The 24741-nt window shown below is 46.0% G+C and overlaps 1 protein-coding gene and 1 long non-coding RNA gene across 2 annotated transcripts in view; one reads left to right on the top strand and one right to left on the bottom strand.

Moving 5' to 3' along the window:
* Nucleotides 1–1021: 1021 nt before the first annotated feature.
* On the bottom strand, nucleotides 1022–10599 carry LOC122457042. The gene is made up of 4 exons (XR_006276318.1): nucleotides 10265–10599; nucleotides 9272–9376; nucleotides 2221–2434; nucleotides 1022–2014 (listed from the first exon to the last, which is right to left on the bottom strand). It is a non-coding gene; the product is annotated as an uncharacterized LOC122457042 (long non-coding RNA).
* A 2742-nt stretch (nucleotides 10600–13341) lies between these two features.
* The window catches only part of DNAJC11 (DnaJ heat shock protein family (Hsp40) member C11), a 73650-nt gene continuing 62250 nt past the window's right edge, over nucleotides 13342–24741 (top strand). Inside the window, exon 1 of the mRNA XM_043499832.1 lies at nucleotides 13342–13503. Coding sequence (XP_043355767.1) covers nucleotides 13432–13503 — 72 coding nt within the window. The 5' untranslated portion in view covers nucleotides 13342–13431. The remainder of the gene's footprint in view (nucleotides 13504–24741) is intronic.

Raw genomic sequence — 24741 nt, 5'->3', positions numbered from 1 at the left:
TGAAACATCTTGCACAGTATTCTTGCCAGCAAATTAAAGAAGTATGGGCTGGATGAATGGACACTAAGGTGGATAAAAAGCTGGCTAGATCATCAGGCTCAACGGGTAGTGATCAATGGCTCCATGTCTAGTTGGCAGCCGGTATCAAGCAGAGTGCCTCAAGGGTCGGTCCTAAGGCCAGTTTGTTCAATATCTTTATTAATGATCTGGAGGATGGCGTGGACTGCACCCTCAGCAAGTTTGCAGATGACACTAAACTGGGAGGAGTGGTAGATATGCTAGACAATAGGGATAGGATAGAGGGACCTAGACAAATCAGAGGATTGGGCCAAAAGAAATCTGATGAGGTTCAACAAGGACAAGTGTAGAGTCCTGCACTTAAGATGGAAGAATCCCATGCATTGTTACCGACTAGGGACCAAGTGGCTAGGCAGCAGTTCTGCAGAAAAGGACCTAGGAGTTACAGTGGACGAGAAGCTGGATATGAGTCAACAGTGTGCCCTTGTTGCCAAGAAGCCTAACGGCATTTTGGGCTGTATAATTAGGAGCATTGCCAGCAGATCGAGGGACGTGATCATTCCCCTTATTCAGCATTGGTGAGGCCTCATCTGGAGTACTGTGTCCAGTTTTGGGCCCCACACTACAAGAAGGTTGTGGAAAAATTGGAAAGAACCCAGCAGAGGGCAACAAAAATTATTAGGGGGCTGGAGCACATGATTTATGAGGAGATGCTGAGGGAACTGGGATTATTTAGTCTGCAGAAGAGAAGAATGAGAGGGGATTTGATAGCTGCTTTCACCTATTGGAAAGGAGGCTCCAAAGAGGATGGGGCTAGGCTGTTCTCAGTGGTGGCAGCTGACAGAACAAGGAGCAATGGTCTCAAGTTACAATGGGGGAGGTCTAGGTTAGATAATAGGAAACACTATTTCACTAGGAGGGTGGTGAAGCACTGGAATGGGTTCCCTAGGGAGGTGGTGGAATCTCGTTCCTTAGAGGTTTTTAATGCTCAGCTTGACAAAGCCCTGGCTGGGATGATTTAGTTGGGGATTGGTCCTGCTTGGAGCAGGGGGTTGGAACAGATGACCTCCTGAGGTCCCTCCCAACCCTGAGATTCTATGATTCTATGATAACAAGAATTACAGGACCTACTGTATGGAGCACCTAATGTGTAGGTAATTTATCAAGTGGAAACAAAATACACTGTGTAATAATGCTCAGATAATACTCCTATGAAGTAGAAGAGTTTTTCTAATCAGTGGGGCAATTTGTGCTGTAGCATGGGGTAAAACAGTAAATCCCTGGAGGAATGAATTGGACTCATTTTGAATGTTACATGGAGGGTACGGAAGTGAACACAAATACCCAGTTTTCACTCATTACTACATCCTAAAATCCTATGGGCTATAAATGGAACATAAGATCTGCATAACAATTAATTAATGTATGTTCCTCACTTCCAAAGCAGAATATGAGGCTGGTTTTATGATAAATTATATGGAGTCTGAAAAAGGCTCCTTGCAACTTAACGCAGTGTTTTAATGTAGCAAAATAGATCTGAGTATATATTCCAGTGTTCATTTTATGGCTGTCAATCCATTCAGCTGAAATGTTCAAGACACTTGATGGGTTTACTGGCTTACACCACACTGCAGCACAAATTGAACTTTCATTGGAAACTACTAAATCAGCAGAGTTTCAGGTGCCAGAGGTCACCAAAGGCCAACAATTCTCTTCCCAGATACCTTGTGTGCATATTGAGCTATTGGATTTTTCAGACTTGCTGGTAACACCAAAGCTGAAGAAACTACCTCTTGACATATTCAAAACTTCACTAACAATCTCTTTCTAGGAGAAAATTGATGCTGGAAGGAAAATCTTTTTTCCTCTGGAGGCTTCCATTGGATACAAGTGAAATGAGTTTGCTGGCCTCATCGCCTAGTTGCCTTTTTGTTCCCATCACAAAATGTCACTAAGCAATGTCATGATTGTCAGCCTACTAAGAAAAGGGCCAGGCCTGGAATTAGAAGATGCGCTTTCAGAGAGAGGTGTGGGTGTATGTTGCAGATCAGGAGCGAGGGGCATCAATGTGACCAATTATGGAACTGAAGAGGGTATTTTTTGAATGAAAAACTAATTCTTCCTCATTTGGGTGGTGGCATCTCACCTGAAGAGCAGAAGAAATGCAAAAGGAATGGCTACAGTGTATTGAGCTATGTCCACCTGCCTGAGGAGGAAAGGTGACTACGGTGTCTGGCCAGAGGGATGGGGCAGATGAATTCTCCAAAGAGAGCTCAGTTAATTATATCTTTTATCTTCCTTACTGCCCCTCATTCCCTCAGGAGCACTGTCATTTCTGGATTTGTCATCCTACCAGTCACAAACGAATTCATCTTGTTTTTCATCACTAAAATGAAAAGGTCCCATAATCTTCCATCTACAAGACAGAGGAACACAGTGAAAAGAATATTTTACTTAATTTGCTTTTTCAAATATGAAGACCATCCCTCCCTGAACTGCTGTTTTTTGCTAGTTGTGTCCTCTACTACGCAGGTATTCAATTGAAATTCTCTGATCAGCCTCCACTATGTTGATTCCAGGCACTAACCCAATATTTACCAGCATGCAGCTGAAAATGTTGTCAATATCCTCTGAGATCTGCCTGGAAGGAGGGAGCAATCAGGGCCTGTGTCTTGCACAAAGAAATGACATGTGACATGCAAATGTCTTTTTTTTTTTTTAAGTCCTGAATTTTAAAATCATACTTTATTTCTATGAGACAGAAGCAATAACAGTGCTCCAGAAAACCAGATTTTACTTACAGGAAAGAAAGACACAATGTCATATCACAGATGAACCAAATTTAAAAAATAATAGGCCTACAAAGTCAAAATGAAAAATCAATTTGCTCAAAAAGATAATGTGAAAGATTCCCAGGGGGCCTGACAAATTTTGGAAGAAAAAAAGAGACTATATTTTATGGGAAGAGATTCAATAACCATTCCTTTTACATAAAGCTAGTGATGGAGGACTGTCATTGCTCCATAGACACACACTGCATATGTCAGGATAATAGTAACAGGAAATCAATAGCATCTTTTATATGTGAAGAGACATTCTCTCCATGGACTCCTAATACCAGCAACTGGGACCAAAGAAGACCTTTACTAAAATTTGGCAGTCAGCATTAATCTTGGTGATAGGACAATGGGTAGAATATAACTCTAGATCTTTGGGTTTTTTTTTTTTTTAAGAAAGAACTCTGATCAAAGCTTCACCCTTCATTAAAGCCAAAGAGCCCCTAGATAACACTACATTAACAGTCTAACCCTGGCACTCTCCCTGAAAGCCCTATCTGCATACACTTCCTCTCTGGTTGATGGCTGTAATCCTTAGGAGTTAGAATCTTCATCAGGTGGTAATCTGACATCTTGGACAAGCTCCGCAGAATTTATGGGATCTTCTAGTTTTTCCCTCTATTCATCTGAAATGGAACTTAAGTTAATATTAGCAAAAATACTTTGTGCAGGGGCTATTTTCCAATGAAGAGTGCGGTGTCTAGTTGCCGAAATAATCTGCTAAACAAGGCCTATTTTCAGACTCCAGATCACATGCTCTTACCATGTATACAAGACCAGAGCAAATGGTTCGACACAACTGTCCATTAGTTCAGATGAAAGTTGGCTGGAGGAAGGGCAAAAACTTGTTATCTTTGGCTCTACAGCAGCAGAAAGTGGATAGACTCTGCTGAGAAGCCTCTCTCCATAGTAAGTCAGGTCATTAAGACCACAGACCTGCACATACATGAATGCTTTTTTCTGCTTAAAATAAAAGTGAGCCAAATTATGGATTTTCCAGGCATGGATGCAGAACCCTTGTGTCTCTGAAAACCCTACACCACCCTTCATCAGCATTCCCAGCTGGGAATCTTGCCATCAGCAAAAAGAACTTGATGCACATTCATGGCCTCCAACATGCCTTTATTCATGATCACGTAGTAGGATGGCATTGTGCCTGCTCTCAAGTTGGTCCATTTCACTTGGGCTTAGATGCCAAGGACTTTGAGAATGGGGCTGATTGCAGAAAGTTCCTCTTCTGTGACAGTACTGGCCCAACGTGATGCCTCTCTAAACAGGAGGGCTCCCTTTATCACCTTTCTCATTCTCACTTGGTTCTATCATTCTGCTCACTTCACCTGGAAAACTGTCCCTGTCCTCATCCACCAAACACTCTCCCTCTTCTTCAGATCTCTCCTTAAAATTAACCACTTCATACCATCCTCCCCCTTTCATTCTCATCATCAGTAATCCTCTCCTTCTCCTGAATGGCTCTTGTAGGTCATGATGATTTACCTTCATTAGAATTTAATCTCTTTGGGGCAGAGAACATGTTTCTTTCTATCTGGTAGAAAGTTTCCTAGTAATGTATGGCTCTAGATAAATAATGATGATGATGCTATCAGTTCTTTATAAGTGGGTCATGCCTAATCCATTGAAACATACTGGCATGCACCAGCATGTAGAAAGAATCTGAAGAGTGAAGGCACTGAAGACATCAATGTCCCATGGTCTTTAGAAAACTGTTGGAGCTGCAGCAGAAAACTAGTAAGGCTATTTATAATATGGAATCAGAAATTAATCTCCTAAACTAGGAAGGCTTGGGAGAGGCAATGTGATGGTTATGCCAGGACTGAGAAGAGTAAGAATCTACTCAGCCAGGAGTTGATTCCAGAGTTGTATTTCACTTGCTATAGCTGGTGGCATCACTAACAAATCACATAGAACAGGGAAGTGCTTTCTTCATGCATCTTAAGTAGTCAGTGAGTCTAAGGCAAGAGAAACACTATAGCCTGAACTGAAGCCTTGGAAGGTCAGTAGAAAGGAAACATCAAATATCTTCTTTGAAAATGTATTCATTTGTAGTTTGCAAGTCTAGTCATTTTTTTTTATAATAATTTCGGCTCTTGAACAGCTTTTTGTATTCATTTATTTAGAAAGCATCTGAATTCACCTTTTAAACCATCGAGATCCTGTGTTCATGCATATAAAGAACGAAGGAAAAGTGTAAATAGATCTGACCCAAGATGGGATGGCCTTCAGAATTTCCCATGAGATATCTGTCAATCTGTTGAATGCAAAACAATTTCCTACAGTGGAAAGGGTCAGCTGTGTAATCAGTGACAGTGTCTTTTAGCAACATGTTGGAAAGATCTGAGAGAGAGAAAGCGAGCTCTCAGTAACTTTCTGTCACTAACATCCCTAAGGATCATGTGATTCCCCAGCCCTCTTAGTAACAGTCATGCTTTTTTCTATCAGTAAAGGACAAAACTCTCTGGGAAATAGGGTGCTGCAATGGCAATTCAAAACCTCAGAACTTTAGTCACTATTTTTGTGTTTTATCACAGACCATGTCACTCTAAAATCATATGGAAAAAATGAATCTAGTAGGTGTGCTGAGTCAGGAGACATGTATTGCTAAATAGTTGGATGACTCCTCTGTAGTGAGGGGAAAATTAATTAATTCTTACTGGATTTCCCTGAAAATGTGCCTTCATGGAAATCTCTCTCTGAATTGAGGAACTTATTTGATTTCAGAGAGGCTTGTCTACACTACCCGCCAGATTGGCGGGCAAATGATCGATCCAGTGATATCTATCCTAATATAGACACGATAAATCGACTGCTGAGCGCTCTCCTGTTGACTCTGTTACTCCACCAGAACAAGGAGCGCAAGCAGAGTCGACGGGAGAGCGTCAGTGGTGAAGACACTGTGGTAAGTAGATCTAAGTATATCAACTTCAGCTACGCTATTCATGTAGCTGAAGTTGCGCATCTCAGATCGACCCCGCGCGGTAGTGTAGGAAAGCCCAAAGATGCCTTCGTCAACTGCATTGGGACCAGAAGAGTTGACTTAAGACTGAACATACCTTTTAATTGTTTTCAAGTCAGGCTTCCATGATGATACGTCCAAAACATGGTGTAGGAAACCATGGCTTCATCTTCACATGAAATCATACTTTTATTAAGTTTTCTTTTAGTACCTGTCTATCTTAGAGGGCAGAGCTCTCATTCTAACATAACATACAGAAATCAAGGGACTAGTTATAGGGCACTATGCAGCCTAAAGGGAAGAAAAGCCCCTATTTTGCTTCATGGTATCCTTATCAAAGCAACACCACATAGAGAAAACAAAATCTTCCTGTCATTAAGTTTTATAGCAAGTCACAATTTGGTGTAGAGCCCAGGGAGTTGTTCTGTTTGAATTTCATTGGCCACTATACATTGTGACATAATTTTTCTGTCCAGTTCAATATTTTGATGGGACTGCATGGGTGCCCTCTGGTGGTTAATTTGCCGCCCAAACAGTCGGTTTGTTGTTTTGGAGACCAAACACTGTGCATGCCGATTTCTACTCTCAGCTTCCTAATGTAAATCCAGTGTAACTGTTGATTTGAATAGAATTACTCTGGATTTTCCCTGCTGCAACTAAGAACAGGATTTGGCCCTCAGATAACTCACCCATTCCTAACTTTTCTGTTGCTGTGGATCTCACTTTCCTTTATATTGCAATTATTCTTTTCCTCACCTTGGTATTCTGTACTGATTGATCAAAGACTTTGACTAGTAATATTATTTCATCAGTACACCAAGATCTCTCTCAAACAATTTTTGTAAGTCACACATCAGCAGTAGTTTTTGTGAAATAGAGCTTACTTTTGTTTAGAAAAGTCCTTTCAGACTCATCATGTAGTTAACCTAATGGAGAAACAATTGTCCTCATCAATGCATACAGCCAACTGTATCAAGAGTGATGCTGACAAGTGACACTAAACATTCCCTTTATCTTGCATGTATCAAAGAGCCCTCTGGTGCTGCTATCTATCCAGGTATGTATACAGCTCCCCTCACCTTCGAATGTGAAAGCCATATGGGACAGAGGTAGGATTGGGTAATTTTCCTCTTTTCATTCTAAACTCATTTTCCAACACGTTCTGTGTCTAGGGAGCTAAGGACAGTCAGATAACGTTGTCAGGCCACTTATAACACAGATCATGCATGGGACAACTATGGCTGTTCTTCCTCCTTTTCTTCTCTCATCTAAAAACTACTGATTTCTAAGAGCTGTGGACCAAGACCCAAATGAGTTGTGCTCTGCTGGCTTTCACCCCTCCTGGTTTTCACTCTGCTCTCTTTTGCTTCTTACGTCATATCCACTATCTGCATGTTTTTCTACCTGCTGGCATTTTTGGTTACTTTGTTGGTAGACAATGATAACAGGAAACAACTACCTCAACTCAGAAGTGACCAGAAGGGGTAAATACACGGAGTTCAAACACTTCTTAAAAACAAAATACCACACCAAAAAATAAATGAGTGAAGTTGTCATCTCAGGAAAATGCACAATTTAAAACTACCTTCAAAGTTGTGTTATTTTTGTCTTGCTGCATATTTTAGTGGGACAAAATAAGCGGCTGAGTAAAACCGTCATTGGGACTTGCTCCCTAATCCAACAGGGAGAGAGGTGGATTCCTCCCCATAGGCATATTTGGTTCTATAGTAAAATGAAACCCAACCTCTCTCTTTCTCTTCAGGTTTTTATACTGCAGCATGATATCTGAGCACCTGCTGTTACAGGTGAGCATCTCTCTATTGCTCTAAAGAGGAGACTACCGAGTGACTTAAATGCACCTACACCCTTAAGTTAGGGACACATGTAATAGTAATAGACTGGCAATGGGCCTTTTGACCATTATACATATTTGAAGCTAATGATTTTGAATCGCTCTTAAGCAATTTTTGTCGCCTCCCTGTAGTTAGTTTGTTTTTATGTCAGTAAACAACAGGGAGGGAGGTGGAATGGAGACAGAGATACTAATGCTGCAGATTTCCTGGAAGCTTAGAGATTTCCTTGTGAAGATGATTTTAAAATGACCATATTCAGCAAAGTTTTCTGCCCTGTCTCACGGAGTCAGCCTGCTATCCAAGTGTGCAGAAGAAGGGAGAGCAGTAAGAAACTGATAAAAATAGCACTAAATCCCTGTCTTGACTCAATGACAAGAGAATAATAAAAAGATTATAGGTAATTTCTCTTTATGAATTATAGAGAAGGGCTTAGATTCAGCAGTGACACACAAGAGCCTGGACAGATTGCTCAGCTGCCTCTCCCAGTAATGTCACTATCATTCAAAGGGAAACAAATGACCTCCAGGATAAACTGAGTACAGCACAGCAGGGCTGTGAAGCTGTTAAACACAGAGGCAGTTTCCTAAATACCCAGACAGTTTCTATTCTATGAGAGCAAACGCTCTGTGTCATTTTGAATGTGAACAATAAGAATACATTTACTTGTAACTTCTGTTTAAAGATAAGACTGTGATAATAGATTTCAGACTTTGCTTTACTGCTGTCATATCATTTTCTTTCTGACTATACCTCAGTAGGGAGAATACAGCAAATTCGTAGGGCAAGGAACTGAAATATGAAGCTGAGCTTTGTCAGATGTTCTGCTGTGAGGGTTTTTCCATGTGCTACAAATCTATATTTCCATTATTTCTCCCATCATATAATTGGCTTCTTCAAAAGGAGAGAAACAAAGTCCATCTCCTCAAGATGGAAGCGTATAATAAACACATCTCAGCCCTGGACTAAGTTTATGACTGGCCTTCTATTTATCCAATCACATTCCAAACTGCTCCAGTGCTAAACAACCTATAAAGGATAACGGGAGGACTGACACTCCAGGAACATTTATCCTGTCTGGATATTGCCTGAGTGGTGCCCTCGTTGAAGCACAATCTGAGGTTCATCAAAAGATTTTGCCATCCTCTCATCATGCTGCTTCTTAGTGAGTTCCCGAGTCAGGTCTGATGGTATCTAGGAGTTAGGATTCAGCGCTCTCACCGCCGCAGCCTGGGTTTGTTTCCCCGTCAGGGAACATGATTGCGGGGGGATAGCTCAGTGGTTTGAGCACTGGCCTGTTAAACCCAGGGTTGTGAGTTCAATCCTTGAGGGTGCCATTTAGGGATCTCGGGCAAAAACTGGGGATTGGCCCTGCTCTGAGCAGGAGGTTGGACTAGTCCCTTCCAACTCAGATATTCTATGATTCTATCTGGCACGGGACATGGACAAGAGAGCAAAGATGGAGCATAAAGCATTTTCAACATAGAACCAGCTTGACACTGGGCAAAGCGTTTATTATACTTCAGGGAACCCCAGTCTAAAAATCTGCAAGGGTACAAAAAGGCTCCAGGTACAACAGGGCTATCTGCACTTACCTCCAAGAAGAAGAATGAAAGGAGAGAAGTTAAGTCATGGTAAATATTAGATTTCTAAAGGCAAAAACACAACTGCATGCTTCTGTGTCCCCAGTCAGCAATAGTCTGGAGTTAATATATTAAGACTCAGTATGTATATAAAATCTTGCACTTTTCATTTTGCAGATGCTTTACAGACATTTGCTAATTACACCTCACAATATCACTGTGAGCTGGATAAGTATCATTATCCCCATTCTGCACTTAGAGAAGTGAAGTAACTTGCTAAAGGTCAGAGGAGTCAGTGTCAAAGGCAAGATTAGAACCTGGAATTAGATTTTTGGTGTGCTACTAACTAGGATATGTCTCTAATAAAAAGCACTAGCATGTGTTTTAAAAACATGGATCCCGGTTCAAAGTCTACATCTAATTGCTTACATACACCCAAATTATCCTGTCCCAACATGAAATGCGTGAATATTTGAGTTCTTGTCCTTACTTTGGTTGTTCCAAAATCCTATAAGGGACTATAATCTACCTTGGACATTACATAAACCAAAAGACTTGAGATCTGCTTCAAGGAGGGCAAAGATGGCTTTCCACACTTTCTCTTAAGAAGGACTGAAGTGAAAAGAAATTGATTTCTCCAACCTGCAAGGAAGTGCCTAGAGTTTTCCAGCAGGTGTAGCACAGAAGGGGTGGGAACAGCAATGGATGTTTGCTGAAGGTTTCTGAGAAACAACATTATAGCAAAATTAGAGAGGGTTGGAGAAGTATTAACCAGGTGACCACATCGCTCCAAACTTCTTAACCAGCTTTTCCAGACTCCCTTTTGCAATTGTGTAATTTCCCAGATATTTACATACTTTACATTATATAACAGATGCATTTTAATAATGTTACAAAGGAAGGGCACCCAATTTAAATTAATTAGATTTTGCAATAAAAGTGTGAGGCATACATATACATGACAATTACCCTTCCAAATATAGGACTGTAGGTATGTAAACCTACCCGAAGCAATTAAGTGAGGAAACAAAAAGCGGATGGTGCCTATTCATGTAGGAAAAGGTGTTCATAAAATACCATGGCAGTACTGAAAACTCCGATGGGAAGGACCTTCTGCCATCTGTGGAGGAGAAACCCAGCAAAAGTCCTCAGGCTTGGAGGAAGGAGCCGGGCACCCGCTGCAAGGCAGAGCCCAGTAACCCAACCCGGGGATGAATTACCAGGCTCGGTCTGGTGGGGGGGTCACGGATTCTCCATTTACCTCTCGGGGAAGCAGGGGACACAGCTGCGGAGAGACAGGATGAAACCAGGGCCCGGGAAGGGAGGGGAGAAGGGCGGAGTCCCTGGGGGCCAGAGGAGTCCCATGGGCAGGGCCCGGGGGGGGGGCAGAAGGCGGGGCCCGGGGAGGGAGGGGGAAGGGCAGAGTCCCTGGGCGGGGCAGAGGGGTCAATTGGGTGGGGTTCGGGGAGGGGGAGGCCCGCTCAGATGGGGGGCGGAGTCCCTGGGGGGGGCAGAGGAGTCCCACGGGCAGGGCCCGGGGGGGCAGAAGGCGGAGCCCGGGGGGGGAGGGGGAAGGGCAGAGTCCGGGGGGGGCAGAGGGGTCCAGTGGGCGGGGTTAGGGGAGGGCGAGGAGCAGGCCCGCTCAGATGGGGGGGCGGAGTCCCTGGGGGGGCAGAGGAGTCCCACGGGCAGGGCCCGGGGGGGCAGAAGGCGGGGCCCGGGGAGGGAGGGGGAAGGGCAGAGTCCGGGGGGGCAGAGGGGTCCAGTGGGCGGGGTTAGGGGAGGGGGCGGGGCGGAGTCCCGGGAGGGGCTGAGGAGTCCCACGGGCAGGGCCCGGGGAGGGAGGGGGAAGGGCAGAGTCCGGGGGGGGCAGAGGGGTCCAGTGGGCGGGGTTAGGGGAGAGGGCGGGGCGGAGTCCCGGGGGGGGCTGAGGAGTCCCACGGGCAGGGCCCGGGGGGGCAGAAGGCGGGGCCCGGGAAGGGAGGGGGAAGGGCAGAGTCCGGGGGGGCAGAGGGGTCAAGTGGGTGGGGTTAGGGGAGGAGGAGGGGCAGGCCCGCTCAGATGGGGGGGCGGAGTCCCTGGGGGGGGGCAGAGGAGTCCCACGGGCAGGGCCCGGGGGGGCAGAAGGCGGGGCCCGGGGAGGGAGGGGGAAGGGCAGAGTCCGGGGGGGGCAGAGGGGTCTAGTGGGCGGGGTTAGGGGAGGGGGCGGGGCGGAGTCCCGGGGGGGGGCTGAGGAGTCCCACGGGCAGGGCCCGGGGGGGAGGGGGAAGGGCAGAGTCCGGGGGGGGGCAGAGGGGTCCAGTGGGCGGGGTTAGGGGAGGGGGCGGGGCGGAGTCCCGGGGGGGGGCTGAGGAGTCCCACGGGCAGGGCCCGGGGGGGAGGGGGAAGGGCAGAGTCCGGGGGGGGGCAGAGGGGTCCAGTGGGCGGGGTTAGGGGAGGGGGCGGGGCGGAGTCCCGGGGGGGGGGCTGAGGAGTCCCACGGGCAGGGCCCGGGGAGGGAGGGGGAAGGGCAGAGTCCGGGGGGGGCAGAGGGGTCCAGTGGGCGGGGTTAGGGGAGGGGGCGGGGCGGAGTCCCGGGGGGGGGGCTGAGGAGTCCCACGGGCAGGGCCCGGGGAGGGAGGGGGAAGGGCAGAGTCCGGGGGGGGCAGAGGGGTCCAGTGGGCGGGGCTAGGGGAGGGGGCGGGGCGGAGTCCCAGGGGGGGGCTGAGGAGTCCCACGGGCAGGGCCCGGGGAGGGAGGGGGAAGGGCAGAGTCCGGGGGGGGGAGAGGGGTCCAGTGGGCGGGGTTAGGGGAGGGGGCGGGGCGGAGTCCCGGGGGGGGGCTGAGGAGTCCCACGGGCAGGGCCCGGGGAGGGAGGGGGAAGGGCAGAGTCCGGGGGGGGCAGAGGGGTCCAGTGGGCGGGGCTAGGGGAGGGGGCGGGGCGGAGTCCCGGGGGGGGGCTGAGGAGTCCCACGGGCAGGGCCCGGGGAGGGAGGGGGAAGGGCAGAGTCCGGGGGGGGCAGAGGGGTCCAGTGGGCGGGGCTAGGGGAGGGGGCGGGGCTGAGGAGTCCCACGGGCAGGGCCCGGGGAGGGTGGGGGAAGGGCAGAGTCCGGGGGGGGTAGAGGGGTCCAGTGGGCGGGGTTAGGGGAGGGGGCGGGGCGGAGTCCCGGGGGGGGGCTGAGGAGTCCCACGGGCAGGGCCCGGGGAGGGAGGGGGAAGGGCAGAGTCCGGGGGGGGGTAGAGGGGTCCAGTGGGCGGGGCTAGGGGAGGGGGCGGGGCTGAGGAGTCCCACGGGCAGGGCCCGGGGAGGGTGGGGGAAGGGCAGAGTCGGGGGGGGGTAGAGGGGTCCAGTGGGCGGGGTTAGGGGAGGGGGCGGGGCGGAGTCCCGGGGGGGGGCTGAGGAGTCCCACGGGCAGGGCCCGGGGAGGGAGGGGGAAGGGCAGAGTCCGGGGGGGGCAGAGGGGTCCAGTGGGCGGGGTTAGGGGAGGGGGCGGGGCGGAGTCCCGGGGGGGGGCGGAGGAGTCCCACGGGCAGGGCCCGGGGAGGGAGGGGGAAGGGCAGAGTCCGGGGGGGGCAGAGGGGTCCAGTGGGCGGGGCTAGGGGAGGGGGCGGGGCTGAGGAGTCCCACGGGCAGGGCCCGGGGAGGGTGGGGGAAGGGCAGAGTCCGGGGGGGCAGAGGGGTCCAGTGGGCGGGGTTAGGGGAGGGGGCGGGGGGGGGCTGAGGAGTCCCACGGGCAGGGCCCGGGGAGGGAGGGGGAAGGGCAGAGGGGTCCAGTGGGCGGGGCTAGGGGAGGGGGCGGGGCGGAGTCCCGGGGGGGCCGGAGGGGCCCGCTCGCGGGGAGGGCCGAGGTCAGTCCCTGGGGCACAGACCGCGCGGGCTGAGTCGCGGGGCTCCGGCGATGCGGCTCCAGCCTTGCGAGCGGACGTAACAGAGCGCATGCGCACTAGAGGAGAGCCCATTCGCTCGCTTCACCCGCGCGCCGTCTTCTGGACGTCTGCCCCACGTGATCTGTGCCGCGCCCGTGCCTGTGCGTCGTCTCAGCGCCCGCTCGGTGCGCGGTGCGCGTGCGCTCTGCCTCCAGATGCCCCTCCGCTCCGCCAGGGGCGCTGCGGCGGTGGCGCGACCTCCTCGGCCGCCCGGGCTCTCTTCCGCCCCTAGTCCCGCCCCGGCGCGGGGTGAGAGGTCGGCAAGATGGCGGCGGCCTTGGGGGAGGAGGTGCCGGACAACGAGGATTATTACTCGCTGCTGAACGTGCGGCGGGAGGTGAGGGCGGCGGGCCGCGGCGTAGCGGCAGTGGTGGGGGGCGCCGGGCTGAGGGAGAGGCCTGTGGCGGGGACTATGACCCCGGTGCCCGACCGGCCCCCACCTCTCCGGTCGGCCGCTTGCGGGCCCGTCAGCGTTTGTGCCTGCCCCGCCCCAGGTTCCCTCGGGGCATCCGCTCGCGCGGGCGAGGGGAGGGGAGAAGGAGCGGGGGCGGGGCCCGAGAGCCACCCTTCTCTGGCGCTCCGTCCGCTGCAGGCTGTGGCCCTCCGGGGCCTGGAGCGAGCGCCCGGGCTCCCCCTCTCTCCCTCCCCACGGGGGCCAACGTTTCCAGGGCGGGAAGGGACCAGCTTGCCCGAGCGCCTGGCGAGCGCTGGCCAGAGACCGGCCCCAGCTAATTCCTCGAGCAGATAACTGAGTAAAACCCCCCGCGTTGAGTCAAACATTGCCCGGCAGGGAGACTCCACCGGCCCGCGGTGGCTGTTCCACTGGTTAACTACCCTCCCTCTTATTTCCACTCTGAATGTGTCTCGGGCATGGCTGCACTGGAAACTTCAAAGCGCTGTGGCGGGAGCGCTTTGCAGTCGGCCGGTTACCCGCCTCCCCGAGGGGAGCCCGCGAGCGCGGGCGCTCAGAGCCTGTCTACACTAGCGCTTTCAAGCGCTCAGGGCGGTGGCTTTTCACACCCCTGAGCCAGCAAGTTCGAGCGCTCTTAAATGGAAGTGTAACCAAGCCCTAGCTTCAGCTTTCAGTCATTGGTCCCGTCCTACCTTTCTTTGCTAGATTGGAGAGCTCATTATTAAATATTTGTTCCCCATGTAGTGATTTACGGACTAATCAAATCACCCCTTAACCTTCTCTTTGTTAAGCTAAATCAATGGTTCTCAACTTTTCCAGATTACTGTACCCCTTTCAGGATTGTCTTGTGTACCCCCAGTTTCACCCCACTTAAAAAAACTACTTGCTTACAAAACCAGACATAAGTGTCACAGCACATTATTACTGAAAAATTGCTTACTTTCTCATTTTTATCATATAGTTATAAATCAATTGAAATATAAATCTTCTACTTTTCAGTGTATAGTATATACAGCAATATAAACAAGTCATTGTCTGTTTGAAATTTTAATTCATACTGAGTTCTCTAGTGCTTTTTTTATGTATCCTGTTGTAAAACTAGATGAATATCTAGATACATTGATGTACCTAACCCCTAGCAGACCTCTGCGTACCCCTGGTTGAGAACCACCGGGTTAAACAGATGAAGCTCTTTGAATCTATCACATATGCATGTCTTCTAATCCTTTAATCATTCTGGTGGCTATTCTCTGAACCCTCTCCAGTTTATCAACATCTTTCTTGAATTGTGAGCATCAGAACTGGACACAGTAATCTAGCTGTGGCTGCACCTGTTCCCAATACAGAGGTAAAATAATCTCTACTCCTATTATAGATTCCTCTGTTTATGCATCCCATGATTGCATTAGCTCTTTGGCCAGAGAGTCGCATTGGGAGTTCATGTTCAGCTCATTCACCGTGACCCCCAAATCTTTTTCAGTGTCACTGCTTTCCAAGATAGAATCCCCCATTCTCTAAGTATGGCCTACATTCTTTGTTCTCAGATGTATATATTTACATTAAACCATTAAAACGCATATTTCCTTGCGCCCAGCTTATCATTCATTGCACCCAGTTTATCAAGAGATCTAGATCACTCTGAATCAGTGACCTGTCTATTTACCCTTCCCCCAATTTTTGGGATCTGCAAACTTTATCATTTATGACTTTATATTGTCTTTCAGGTCATTGAAAAAAGAGGTTACATAGCATAGGGTCAAGAACCGATCCCTGTGGGACTTCACTGGAAACAGACCCGCTCAATGACGATTCCCAGTTTACAAGTTATATTTTGAGACCTATCAGTTAACCAGTTTTTAGTACATTTAATGAGCGTCATGTTAATTTTATACTGTTCTAGTTTTTTACTCAAAATATGCAGTGTCAAGTCAAACACCTTACAGAATTCTATTGCATCAACATTACTACTTTTAATCAATCAAACTTGTAATTTCATCAAAAAAAGATATCAAGTTAGTTTGACAGGATCTGTTTTCCATAAATCCATTATTGATTTGCATTAATTACATAACCCTCCTTTAATTGTTGATTAATCAAGTCCTGCATCTGCCATTCCATTGCCTGGAATCAATGTCAGGCTGCCAGGCTTTTAATTCCTGTGTCATCCCTTTTAGCATTTTAAAAAATTGGCACAACATTAGCTTTCTTTCAGTCTTCTGGAACTTCCCTAGTGCTCCAAGACTTATTGAAAAACAACATTAATGGTCCAGCAAGTTTGTCAGCCAAGTCTTGTAAAATTCTTGGAGGCAAATTACCTCGATGTGCTCATTTAATGATGTCTAACCTTAGTAACTGCTGGTTAACATTCTTTAGAAAAGTGGTCACCAACCTGTCGATCCTGGGGACTCTCCCGGTCGATCGCGATCTCTGGCTGCGGCAGTGTAGCAGGCTGCCACTAAGGCAGGCTCCCTGCCTGCGTGCCATGGCCCCAACGCCACTCACAGAAGCGGACATCATGTCCCTGCAGCCCCGGGGTCTCCATGTGCTGCTACTGCCTTCAGGCACTGCCCCCGCAGCTCCCATTGGCCGGGAATGGGGGACTCTGACCAAATGGGAGCTTTGGGGGCGTTGCCTGCAGAGAGGGGCAGTGCGCAGAGCCACGTGCCCTCCCTCACGGGTGCGTTGGCCCCTTCCATGAGTGGCGTGGGGCCGCGGCAGGCAGGGTGTTTGCCTTAGACTCGCTGCGCCACCGACAGGGAGCTGCCTGATGTAAGTGCCGACCGTTGGGAGGCCACACTCCAACACTGAGCCCGCTCCCAGAGCCAGCACCTTGTGCCCCCTCCTGTACCCCAAACTCTCCTACACCCCAATCCCCTGCCCTAGCCCTGACCCCCCTCCCAGAGCCAGCACCCCCTCCTGCATCCTAACACTCTGCCCCAGCCCAGAGCCCTCTTCTGCCCCCAAACACCCTCCCAGAGCTTGCACCTCTCACCTCCTCCTGCACACCTGCCCCAGGCTTAGCCCAGAGCCCCCTTCCACACTTTGAATACCTTGGCACCAGCCCAGAGCCTGCACCCCCTCCCAAGTCCCAACCCCCTGTCCCAGCCTGGTGAAAGTGAGTGAGGGTGGGGGACAGTGAACAAGGAGGAGGGGATGGAGGGGGAGGGCTTTGGGGAAGGCGGGGCCTCGGGGAACAGGTGGGATAGATCCTGGGTTGCCCTTAAATTCAAAAAGTGACATTGAGTATAAAAAGGTTGGAGACTGCTGCTCTAGAGTTATGGAATATGAAGAGTGTTATTGCCATATGATGAGACTGCATCATTTCTTTTTTTAATACAGAACAGAAATATTTAGTTAACACTTTTGCCTTTTCTGCATTATTATTGATATTTCTATCACTTCTGTCTAATAATGGACAGATACCATTGATGAGATTCTTTGTTCCTAATATATTTTAAAAACTTCTTCTTTTTGTCCTTAACTCTGCTGGCAATAGATTTCTACTTGTGTCCCTTGACTTCCCTTTTCAAATTTCTACATTTCCTAACTTCTGGTTTATATTTATTACTATCAACTTCCCCTTTCTTACATTTGTTATATATTTTTATATTTTTTACAGCTGCCTTCACTTCCCCTTTAAACCAGGTTGGTTTTTTAACCAGCACAGCCGCCGCCTTCAGTTATAGGATTGTGGCTTTCTGGACATCTAGCAAATTCTTAAATGATTCCCAATTATCATTCACATTTTTCTGATTAAATTCTTCCTCTCAGGTGTAATTGTGTGCAGTGTCCAAAAGACAGGGCTCTGGAAAGTGTTTTATTGTAAAAAGAAAGTCGTGGTCTTAGAGATATTATGGCACCAGGTACCCAAGGCCTTTCTCTGAGTAACAGAATGAAACTGTATGTGTCTTAAAACTAAAGATAGCATGTGTGTACAGCATTGTAAGGTGGTGTTGCACACTAAATACCAAATAAATCAATTACAACTAATAAGGAAACAAACAATAAGGAAACAAAAAACTAATAAGGAAACAAATATTTTGAGTCTTGTCCAAAAGTATGCAATGTATTATGAGCTGCATGTTGTTTGATTACAGGTCAAGTTTTTTTCTGCAACATGCATTTTTGTAGGAATTGCATGAATGCATTTCATCTAATTTAATTATCCAATTTGTATGTAAGCTACAAATATGGTGAATCTCAATTGTATCCTTCTGTGCTAAGCAGCTGTTTCTGTAGCAGCTCTAATAGCTTGTAAGAACTAATACCACCTACTCCCAGCAAAGTTCAAACAACAAACTAGGTTTCTTTTCGTAAACAATGGATCAGCAAGAACAAGCACAGCTGGAACTAATATTGCATGCTTTGTGTTATAGGTATGTTGCTCTTCTTGTTGCTATCAATTTCATAGTTAAATTTCACTTCAAGGTGATTTGAACCCGGGAATACCCAAAAAAGTCAATTAATGATACTTCTATGGAAACTTCTATTCAAGGAACTTAATTTTAGTAACAGTAACTTATGGGGTTCATGAGGTAGAGACTATCCTCATTAGAGATGTGGGAACTGAAATACACAAAGGTGAATTGTCTTGCCAGAGGTTACACAACGAATCACTTTCAGAGCTGAAAATAAGACCCAACTCTCTACTCTAACCACTGAAATCCTGTCACATTTTTATTACAGTCACAGTTTCGTTAGAGTTTCTGATTCTACAGTAGTTTGAAAAGATTTTTTTAAATAAGTGAATAATTAATTAAATTCTTAAGGACTAAGAGTTGCACCTATGAAACTTTCTTGTTTTAGTTTATTGGTTCATTTAGTAGCAAAGGTGGCCATTCTGTAGTGTGCATAGAAAAGAGATTGTGTTCACTCTGCCTGGGATCTGTTGACTAGTTGTTTTGGCAAAAAACAAAGTGCCCAATATAAATTTTAAATTAGTTCTTAAAAAAAAAAAAAAAAAGTATACATCACAGAAATTCATATTTAATTTTGAAACTAAGAACTTAATGTACAGCTCTTGCTGTGATATCAGCAGTTATTTTGCTAAAGAAAGATTGCTAAACAGTTAGAAGAAAAGAACAAACTCGTGTTTGATTGCATTTGTTCAGTTACCACCTTTTGTGTGGTACAGCTGAGTGAAAAATATCACTTCCCAAATCCTAGGCATGTTTTGTCATTGAAATCACCATGCTGTTAAGGCATTAAGCATCAGTAGAAGTGCCTCCTTTGACACTTACTTAGCACTGTGGAAAGCTTCCTTAAAACCTCTTTCTGTGTAATGTTTACTGGAAACTGCATATTCTGTTTTCAAAAATAAGCTGATGGGAAGGAGAATTTCATTGTAAAAATATGACACGTCAGGCAGGAATTTTCTTATTGCGGTTATTGGAAATTTTTGTTTATAGCAGTTATTTAAATCATGCACAGCACTGCCAGCCTCTGCTGACCTGGGAGTTCAGAATGTGAAATTGGACATGGCTCCTCAGGTTGCGTGTGCCAGGTCCAGCTCTCCATAGTCTGATTGTTTTCCTAGAAGATGAAAATCACAGTTTGTTCCTGTGTTTGTTTCAATTTTCTTCTTTCTGTTTGGCAGACATTGGTTTGCCTTCTTCCCTCCCCCTGTGTTTTTAATTAAGCAGAAACCAGTGTTCAAATAAACAGATATCAACATAATCATATATTTCAAATTAACTTCTTTTCTAAAGTTACTGATAACACTGTAGATTATTAAAATGAAAAACAAAATTATGCAGTGCCCACAAATATATTATTTGTTTTACAAGCATTTGAGACAGCTTCCTGCCTGAGAAAATTACAGTGTGAGGCTCTAATGAGGTGAACATTTAAGTTATTCACATGTGCATTTGTAGGATCAGCATTTTATAAACAGACCAGAAAGGGAGGCGGAAATGGAATGCAACATAAGATTGTTTTTCCCCATCTGGATTGAAAGTTTTTAAAAATGATTTTCCCTTCCATGCCCTATTCATTTTGTTTAGGTGTTTTATAACATGTGGCTACTCAACTTTTTTTGATAACCTTTTTCCTCAAACTCACCCTCCAGCCCCTCCTCCTATAGGTTTTGTCCCTTTCCCGGGCCAGGAGGTCACCTGATTCCTTTGTTCTCCAACCGCTTTAGCTATCACCTTCCAGGGGGGAAGGGCCCACGCCATCATTTGCCAGGAGACAGAGTGTCGGCCATTTATGTACACTGGCCATTTGGTCTCCAACAATTACACCCCCTTATACCACCACCTAGAGACTTAAGAAATGCATAGGGGAGACTGAGGCACCCCTATAGTATTCAGAGGAAACATTAAGAACAGTCCCACTTCATCACAGACCCATTCTTACAACTTTCAGCTCTCTAGTTGTTGCCTCTCTTGGGTGGAGACACACATCTCCCTCTCTCTTGACTGAGTATTTCTAGGCTGCATAGATCTCTACCTACACTGTGAATTCCTCAGAAAAGTCAGACTGCCTAAGCAACCCTGCTTTATTTTTCTTCTTGGAGACAGGAAACAGTGTAATTCCTATAGTTAAGTTACTACACCTCTTTCTAAGCAAGCACATTTATTCTTAAAGTAAAAGCTTTATAGAAAAAACATTAAAACAATAAAAGAACCTACATGCATGCTGATAAGTTTACCAGAGGTCACCCCCTTGTTCAACAAGAGCTCTGGCTGGTGAATAGTCCTTTAACCCCAACCAGGGGTTTTCCTGTGGTTACCAGATCTTTACATCTTTTGCTCAGCATAAGTACAACCAGGAAATCTGTGCTTTACTTCTTTATACGGTTTTTGGGTCTTTGATTTGTCCTCATGTGACAGGTGATCAGCAGATAAAAGGTTCCCACCTTGCAAAGCTTCAAAGGCTGAATTTTTGCATAACCAGAGAAGATGCATTTGCATTCTGGGAAGCATATTTAACTTGCAGTTCATTCTTATTTTAGCTGTTGTTTAAAAGAGTCCTTTGAGGCTCATAGTACTTCCCAAAGTTTATATTAGTCATGTCTCCTAGACAAGTTGCACACAAGCTCACAATAACATACAAACATTTGCATTTTTAAGATCAGCTCCTAAGATACTTAAATTTATTTAAGTATCAACTTAATTCAGTAAGGTTTGTCCAGGACATTGCCATATTTTTCACAGGCCCTACAAAAACAAGCTTTGTGCTTGTTAACATGTTCTTTGCAGTGATTCGTGAAGGATAATATTCCCAGAGCTGTGCAGATGTCATTAGGGACATACAGGCAAAGATGTTTTTCAAGATGAAGTGCTCTATACCAACTTCAGAGCAAAATGTGAACACCGTGGTTTCAGCCAAGCCTTCCCTCAATAGACCCATCAAATCTACAATTTTAAAATAAAGGAAAATGTGAACTGATTTACAGAAGGGGAGAAAAAGAGAGGGATCATCTTGTGTTCACTTTAATCAGTTGGTGAGGCACTCAGATATTTTGGTGATCAGTGAAATATAAGGATACAGAGAGAAACAGATGAGCCAATAGGCCTAGAAAGTCCAGTACATGTTTCTGAGAAGGGCCAATATCAAGTGCTTCAGAGAAAGATGCAAGATGGTGTGGGTTTGTGATAGTCCTTAGTTTTTGGGGCAGTTAATTCAACAGTCTCAGACTGGCCTCTGCAGAAGTCCTGTGCTCTGCACAAATGAGCTTTACCGATTGTGTCAAAGAAGCATAGTTGACCACATTTTTCATCCCACAGCTTTAAGTAGCACTAGCCCAGGCTGTGGGGTACCTTGTAGATAAGGACCAAAACCTTGAATTTGAGATGAATTTCTATGGGGAGCCAGTGTACAATCATAGAATATCAGGGTTGGAAGGGACCTCAGGAGGTCATATAGTCCAACCCCCTGCTCAAAGCAGGACCTAATCCCCAACTAAATCATTCCAGCTAGGGCTTTGTCAAACCTGACCTTAAAAACCTCTAAGGAAGGAGATTTCACCACCTCCCTAGGTAACCCATTCCAGTGCTTCACCATTCTCCTAGTGAAAAAGATTTTACTACTATTCAACCTAAACCTCCCCCACTGCAACTTGAGACCATTTCTCCTTGTTCTATCATCTGATACCACTGAGAACCGTCTAGATCCATCCTCTTTGGAACCCCCTTTCAGGTAGTTGAAAGCAGCTATCAAATCCCCCCTCATTCTTCTGTTCTGCAGACTAAATAATTCCAGTCCCCTCAGCCTCTCCTCATAAGTTATGTGCTTCAGCCCTCTAATCATTTTTGTTGCCCTCCACTGGACTCTTTCCAATTTTTCCACATCCTTCTTGTAGTGTGGGGCCCAAAACTGGACACAGTACTCCAGATGAGGCCTCACCAGTGCTGAATAGAGGGGAATGATCACGTCCCTCGATCTGCTGACAATGTCCCTACTTAAACAGCCCAAAATGCCATTAGCCTTCTTGGCAACAAGAGCACATTGTAGGGAGCAGAGGACAGGTTTGGTGGACTCATAGTAGCTTCTGTTGTTGAGGAGATGCACTGCAGCATTTTGTACTAATTAGAGTTTCCTAAGTGCTGAATACTTCCTGCCCAGATATATCACGTTGCTGTAGTCCTGCCAAGAAGTGACAAAGGTCATTGCCCGCTAGAATGGGATGGAGTCTCCTAGCCAACCGAGATGATAGCAGCATCTGTGACTAATGCTTTCTGTATGAAAATATAGCATCAGTGAGGAATCCAAGACTTTTCCTAGACTATGGACCAAATTGACCAATTGCGGGTGTCCACCTTCAACCAAAGGAGACTGCAGCAAGGCTGCACACTCTTCAAAGGGCTTTCCTCTGGCCACCATCATTTGTTTTGTTCAGGTTTAGCATCAGCGAGCTGTTCTTTATCCATGAGCTGATTTTGTCCAAGCACTGGGCCGTCTTGGTGGTCGTAGTGTGGTTGTATGTGGTGAAGGACAGGGTAGAGATGTATATCATCTGGCACTTGAGACCATGTTGTCTGACCCAAATTGGTGTAGCTGCAAAGCTTCCTGTAAATGAATTGAGAAACTGTTGTATATTATTCTGGTTCAGCTGGACGTGTGCTAGATCTTGGTTACAATGCTTGGGACAACTGGTACAAAAAAGATTGAGTCTTACTGCAAGGTGCAGTACGTGCTTTGCAAACTCAGTGTTCCCATCAGTGATAATTTGCAGTGCCTTTTTGCTTAGTATTAATGTGGCCTTAGAGCTCTGATCAGTTCCTGACATGTCATTTTGTATGAGCACATCAGGACTAAAGGGTTAAGAATATGAAGTAGGGAGCTACATAAATATTTGGGTCCAGCAAAGCCTTCAGGGCTTGATTTAGCTACATTAGAAACTCCTCAGTACACACACTATAATTGCAATAATCCTATGTTAAAATGCAGCATGCAGATGAAACTGGACTAGAGTGTTATCCAAAGGAATGCATATTGAAAGAGAATATTTTAATTAATCCTTTTTGAAAATCAAAACGCACACATCTTACTTGTAGTCAGCTTGGTGATGGTGTGAAACGAATTCTATAAGGGAAATTCAATTTAGTATGGTGTAGCACCTAATCTGAAAATAATAGATGGCCACTGAACTTCATAGTCCTGACTATGAAGACTAAACCTATTCACTAGCAATTTTCTAGTAAATAAACATTTAATCTACAATAGATTTAGACCCTATGAAATTGTAACTGGATGGTTGAGACACTAAATGAATCTGTTTAATCCCCAAATAGGGGGATAATGCACCTTAATTTTGCTCAGAGTTTTATTAATAAGAATGTAACTTAAAACATCATTATTAGTGACTTATGTATCTCATTATAATTTGAAATGTTTTCAATATTTCTGTAGTGGCTTCAAAGAAGTTATCATTCATGAAATATTGAACCAATGACCTTAGCTATTCACTTATGATGATAGGCCCAATATAACATTTTAGTGAACATGATATTTATGACAAATGAAACTGCTCATTTCTATTAATCAATAGCACATTAAGCCATTTATCATTAATTTGATTTAAAAAGGTCATAGTGGAACTGGATATTCCACTCCCTTCTCATCTAGTTTCATTTTAATAACCAAGAGAGCACAGGGGGATGCAAAAGGAAAAATCACTGTTCTTTTGGTACATTTGCTTTCTTGAGCCAGGCAAGTCTAGAAGATCACCCTACTGCTATCTGACTTGGAAATATTCATATGAAACAGAAGAACCTGAAGAAGAGATAAGTAGTTCTAACGGCTCACAAAAATGGTGTCAGTCCCAATTTACGTATTAAAATGAACACAGTTGTCAGGTAGAGCCTGACTTTTCATTTTCTCTTGATCACTTCTGACTTGAGAAAGGGGATTAGGTTGAAGCACAAATGCTGTGACGCCTTTGTTTGAGATAAACAGCTATGCAAACCTTAGTCATTGAAAGGCATTAAATGTCAGTGGAATTTAATTAAATAAATGCCTTTAAAGTGTTCTATAAACATGAATTATTTTTCTTTGTGACCCTTTATTCACAGGTTAATCTTTGTACCCCTTCAGCATCTCACCTCTTTGATCCTTTGCCATAGTAGAAGGGTGACCACAGATACTAAAAGGCAACCCAACTAATGCCTGTGATGCTATTACAGCAATTGCACTCTGAAGCCATCCCTCTGCCCAGAAAGCCAACCTCCTGTCTCATGCTACACACTATGAATAACCTAGTAATTCAGTCTTGCTGTCATAATTTTGGAACTGTCTGAAATTTCATGAGTTGTATATGCCAGCCTCTGTCTCTCAGTTGCTAATTTGTTTGTGTTGTTGCTAAATTAATGCCAGCTATGAATAACCTGAAAAGTCCAGAGAAATGTTAAAGTGTTAGGATTACTGCAGGAAAGAGAAACAGAGGGAATAGTTACAGGGACTCTAGGTTTCACGGCCTCTCCAATAGGATTGCTGTGAGGAGGTTTCTTTGGGAATGACAGAGAGGCAGGAATATTTTGTTACTCCATTGATTCCTAAAGAGCCATCCAAAATCTGTCTCCACCAAATGTCTCTGGAGTGGAGCCAGGCTGTATCTAAACAATCCGGTGTGGATGCAGTAAAGAAGCAAATTTTTCTTCATACATTTAGTGGAATATTCTCATTTTATTTGTCCTTCAAATTGCTACCGGACTAGTCTGT

The sequence above is a fragment of the Dermochelys coriacea genome, chromosome 18 (genome assembly GCF_009764565.3).
Source record: "Dermochelys coriacea isolate rDerCor1 chromosome 18, rDerCor1.pri.v4, whole genome shotgun sequence".
Classification (NCBI taxonomy): Eukaryota; Metazoa; Chordata; order Testudines; family Dermochelyidae; genus Dermochelys; species Dermochelys coriacea.
This window is presented reverse-complemented; position numbering and strand designations above follow the sequence as displayed.